The 5,000-nt window shown below is 49.9% G+C and overlaps 1 protein-coding gene across 3 annotated transcripts in view; it reads left to right on the forward strand.

The window, feature by feature from the left end:
• Positions 1–5,000, forward strand: part of LOC118380460 (CUGBP Elav-like family member 3) — a 57,464-nt gene that overhangs the window by 49,786 nt on the left and 2,678 nt on the right. For 2 of the 3 annotated variants that reach the window (XM_052513592.1, XM_052513593.1), the window contains exons 5-9: positions 1–141; positions 830–895; positions 1,883–1,987; positions 2,136–2,279; positions 2,598–2,741. The exon at positions 1–141 ends at the window's left edge or, in 1 of these variants, runs on beyond it. In XM_052513592.1, the coding sequence (XP_052369552.1) occupies positions 1–141; positions 830–895; positions 1,883–1,987; positions 2,136–2,279; positions 2,598–2,725 (584 nt within the window). In that variant the 3' untranslated portion in view covers positions 2,726–2,741. Of the gene's footprint in view, positions 142–829; positions 896–1,882; positions 1,988–2,135; positions 2,280–2,597; positions 2,742–3,428; positions 3,520–5,000 lie in introns of all 3 variants that reach the window. The other variant, XR_008127029.1, reaches the window with a different exon arrangement.

Raw genomic sequence — 5,000 nt, forward strand, 5'->3', positions numbered from 1 at the left:
GTACGAATACCCCTCCAACCATCTCAGCCACGCCCGTGCCATCACTACCTCCACCTCTAGGAGTCAATGGTTACAGTCCACCAACCAATGGACAGCAAGCATCAGAAGCACTATACACCAATGGCATTCATGCGTACCAAGGTACGAGCTGAATTACCAAAGATAGAATATTTACCACAGAAATACTGATATCTCCATGTGTTCCCTATATTCACTCTCTGCTCTGCCACTCACTCACTCCGCTCTGCTACTCCCTCCCTCCCTCCCTCCCTCCCTCCCCCTCCCTCCCTCCCTCCCTCCCTCCCTCCCTCCCTCACTCCCTACATTCCTGCTTCCCTCCCTACATTCCTGCTTCTCTCCTTCCCTACTTATCTCCCTTCCTCTCTCTCTCTCTCTCTCTCTCTCTCTCTCTCTCTCTCCCTCCCTCCCTCCCTCCCTCCCTACTTCTCTCCCTACATTCCTGCTTCTCTCCCTCCCTCCCTACTTATCTCCCTTCCTCTCTCTCCCTCGCTCCCTCCCTGCATTCCTGCTTCCCTCCCCCTACTTATCTCCCTTCCTCTCTCCCTCTCTCTCTCTCTCCCTCCCTCCCTCCCTGCCTCTCTCTCTCTCTCTCTCTCTCTCCCTCCCTCCCTCCCTCCCTCCCTCCCTCCCTCCCTGCCTTCCTCCCGGCTTCCCTCCCTCCCTACTTATCTCCCTTTCTCTCTCTCTCTCTCTCTCTCTCTCTCTCTCTCTCTCTCTCTCTCTCTCTCTCCACCCTCCCTCCCTGCTTCCTTCCCTCTCTCCCTCCCTCCCTCTCTCCCTCCTTTCCTGCTTCCCTCTCTCCCTGCAGCCCAGAGTCCAGCATTATCTCTAGATCCTCTCCAGCAGGCGTATGCAGGCATGCAGCACTACACAGGTGGGCCACAGTCACACACACTACCAGCTCCTGTGACACTTATAGTGGCTGGGTTCATTTTGCATTGTCAGAATGGAGTCCTCAATGCTCTCAGAGTAGAACAGTAATTAACTGGTACAGCAGGGATTTTATTTGGCCACACAAATTTTAGGAGTTAAAAGACCAAAAACACCAGCAAGTGATTTTCATTTTGGATATTTTTTCCAACATGATTTCCAATGTGATGTTATACAAATGTAAGCAAGGTTTGAAATTATTATGTTTTAGTCAAACGTTATATCGGGATTCTTGTGGTCAATTTAGAGTCTACAAATGACTTGTAATTATGTTCCGGCCCCCTGACCATCGACTCAAGAAAAAAATCAGCCTGCGGCTGAATCTAGTTGATGATCCCTGTGGTACAGGGTCAGAGGTGAATCTAGTTGATGATCCCTGTGGTACAGGGTCAGAGGTGAATCTAGTTGATGATCCCTGGGGTACAGGGTCAGAGGTGAATCTAGTTGATGATCCCTGAGGTACAGGGTCAGAGGTGAATCTAGTTGATGATCCCTGGGGTACAGGGTCAGAGGGGAATCTAGTTGATGATCCCTGTGGTACAGGGTCAGAGGTGAATCTAGTTGATGATCCCTGAGGTACAGGGTCAGAGGTGAATCTAGTTGATGATCCCTGTGGTACAGGGTCAGAGGTGAATCTAGTTGATGATCCCTGGGGTACAGGGTCAGAGGTGAATCTAGTTGATGATCCCTGAGGTACAGGGTCAGAGGTGAATCTAGTTGATGATCCCTGGGGTACAGGGTCAGAGGGGAATCTAGTTGATGATCCCTGTGGTACAGGGTTAGAGGTGAATCTAGTTGATGATCCCTGTCTTCCTCCCTACCATCTCTGCCATTGAGGGCATGTAGGGTAATCTGATCCTAGATCTGTGGTTAGGGGTGTCTTGGACCTCCAACCAGTGTTTCATCATGTGATGTCACTCTCTCATCACAGCGGCGTACCCTGCTGCCTATGGATTGGTCGGCCAGCATTTTCCACAGCAACCTACCCTGGTTGCCCAGCAACACCAGCAGCCCCAGCAACAGCAGCAGCGAGAAGGTGATGTCACTTCCTGTCTCTCAAACAGCACCTGTTGTGTGTGTGTGTGTCTCAGATTAGTGTGCGTGTGAATCACAGATCCTCATGAATATTTGTGTGAGTGTGTCTCTCCGTCGCAGACCCAAACGTGTGTGTGTTCCTTCCCTAGGGCCGGAGGGTTGTAATATCTTTATCTACCACCTGCCTCAGGAGTTCAGTGACAGTGAGATGCTCCAGATGTTTCTGCCCTTTGGAAACGTCATCTCAGCTAAAGTCTTTGTAGACCGCGCCACCAACCAGAGCAAGTGCTTCGGTAAGACAGAGAGAGAGGGATTGGAGGGGGAGACATAGGAGAGAGGCAGGGATGGGTGAATAATGAGTATCCAGGAGAAAAGGAAAGAAAGGAGGAACGGAGGAGAAATGGAGGGAGATAAGAGAGAATTGCAATTCCACCTGTTGCTATGATACATGATGATCATAACTCACAGTTGCTGGTAGCATACTGTATGACTGTATCTCTGTCTGTTGCAACAAAGCAATGTGATTATACATGTTATATTACATACATGTTATTTCAGAATGTTTCTGTCTCTGTTCCCTCTTCCTCTCTCGTTCCTCCCTCCCTCCCCAGGTTTTGTGAGTTTTGACAACCCATCCAGTGCCCAGACTGCCATCCAGGCTATGAATGGGTTCCAGATCGGCATGAAGAGACTCAAGGTGCAGCTGAAACGACCTAAAGACGCCAACCGCCCCTACTGAAGGAGAGAGGAGAGAGGTGAGAAGGGATAGGGGCTGGGAAAGAGAGAGGGAGGAGAAAGAATGTGTGGATAGAGGGATGGAGGAATGGGAGGCAATAAAAGAGAAGAAGGGAATGAGGGAGGAGACTGGAGGGTAGAAGAGAAGGTAGGATAGATGAGGGTTGAAGAGAGGTGGGTAGGAGAGAGGGTAGAAGAGAGGAGGGTAGGAGGCAGGAGAGGGGTGGGGTGGGGAGAGGAGGGGAGGAGGGAGGAGAGAGGAGGGTAGGAGAGAGGAGGGTAGGAGGCAGGATGGAGGAGGGTAGGAGAAAGGAGAGAGAAGGGTAGGAGTGAGGGCGTGGAGGCGTGTAAGAGAGAAGTGATGGGAAGGAGGAAGGATATTTGAGTTTGGGGAGGAAACAGGAAAGAATGACAATGGAGTTTATGCAAGCTGCTGTCAGTCACAGCTTTCTAAAATGCTGATTGGTGAAAGGGCTATATGACTAGAGTGGGCGGGATCTTAAATAAGCAGTGCATATGTGGTAAAGAATATTAAACACATGAAATAACAAAAAATGCTTTGTAGGTAGTTTAATCATTTAGAGATATTGTAGCCAAATTAAAACTAAATTATTGAAATATTGTTATCCAACTTTATATTTATTATTTATTTTTATTTTCTGATGTTTTTTAATCTTTTCCTGAAACAACAACACACCTCACCCGAGATCCTCCCGTCCAATCATAATTCGCGGGGATCCCATCACTATGGTTACCTAGCGACCGATAAAGCCCCGACCCCCCTTCCTCTCACGTGTTGTAAGTTGATTGGTTGGCCTGTGTCTGGGTTGCTGGGGAGGTGGATTGCCTGTGCTGGTTACCCTTGGCGATTTTTTTGTTTGTTCCGTCGCCCCGAGCAACCGGCCATACACTGACCTGCATGCCCTGTTGCCGTGGTGACCACAGACTGTGTTTGGTGCATTGTGACTTTCTTTTGTATTGACCTGTGCACATACTGATCAATAACTGTCAATAACTGGGATCTGATAAATTAAGTATTAATTGATTCGATTGAATATCCGCATTGACTGATGGATAATTGTATTGGATATTTGGATAAATTCTGTATTAATGGTCGTTGTTTTTCCGCAGTTTAGTTTTTGATCAGTTTCTGTAGTGTTCTGTTTGGTGTCATTATCATTATAGTGCTCCTGTATATTTGGGCTAGACTGAGGTGGGCTGTGTGTGTGTGTGTGTGTGTGTGTGTGTGTGTGTGTGTGTGTGTGTGTGTGTGTGTGTGTGTGTGTGTGTGTGTGTGTGTGTGTGTGTGTGTGTGTGTGTGTGTGTGTGTGTGTGTGTGTGTGTGTGTGTGTGAGGGTGTCTAGTTAACTGTGTGGTTACAGTAGGTTTCTGAATGTTTTCCTACAGTCTCTAACCAGGCCATTCAGTGTGTAATGGGGAACCACAATGTTGTTGGGTTTAAAGTACAGATTTACGCCGTAAACTATCCCAGTCTAGCCTAGAACTATCCCAGCTCAGTCCAGTCCAGTCTAGCCTAGAACTATCCCAGTCTAGCCTAGAACTATCCCAGCTCAGTCCAGTCCAGTCTAGCCTAGAACTATCCCAGCTCAGTCCAGTCCAGTCTAGCCTAGAACTATCCCAGCTCAGTCCAGTCCAGTCTAGCCTAGAACTATCCCAGCTCAGTCCAGTCCAGTCTAGCCTAGAACTATCCCAGCTCAGTCCAGTCCAGTCTAGCCTAGAACTATCCCAGCTCAGTCCAGTCCAGTCTAGCCTAGAACTATCCCAGCTCAGTCCAGTCCAGTCTAGCCTAGAACTATCCCAGCTCAGTCCAGTCCAGCCCAGCCTAGAACTATCCCAGCTCAGTCCAGTCCAGTCTAGCCTAGAACTATCCCAGCCCAGCTCAGTCCAGTCCAGTCCAGCCCAGCCCAGTCCAGCCCAGCTCAGTCCAGTCCAGCCCAGCCTAGTCCAGCCCAGCTCAGCTCAGTCGAGTCCAGCCCAGTCTAGTCCAGCCCAGCTCAGTCCAGTCCAGCCCAGCCTAGTCCAGCCCAGCTCAGCTCAGTCGAGTCCAGCCCAGCCTAGTCCAGCCCAGCTCAGCCTAGTCCAGCCCAGCTCAGTCCAGTCCAGCCCAGCCTAGTCCAGCCCAGCTCAGCTCAGTCGAGTCCAGCCCAGCCTAGTCCAGCCCAGCTCAGCCTAGTCCAGCCCAGCTCAGTCCAGTCCAGCCCAGCCTAGTCCAGCCCAGCTCAGCTCAGCTCAGTCGAGTCCAGCCCAAGTCTAGTCCA

This window comes from Oncorhynchus keta, unplaced genomic scaffold (assembly GCF_023373465.1).
Source record: "Oncorhynchus keta strain PuntledgeMale-10-30-2019 unplaced genomic scaffold, Oket_V2 Un_scaffold_1315_pilon_pilon, whole genome shotgun sequence".
Taxonomy (NCBI): Eukaryota; Metazoa; Chordata; class Actinopteri; order Salmoniformes; family Salmonidae; genus Oncorhynchus; species Oncorhynchus keta.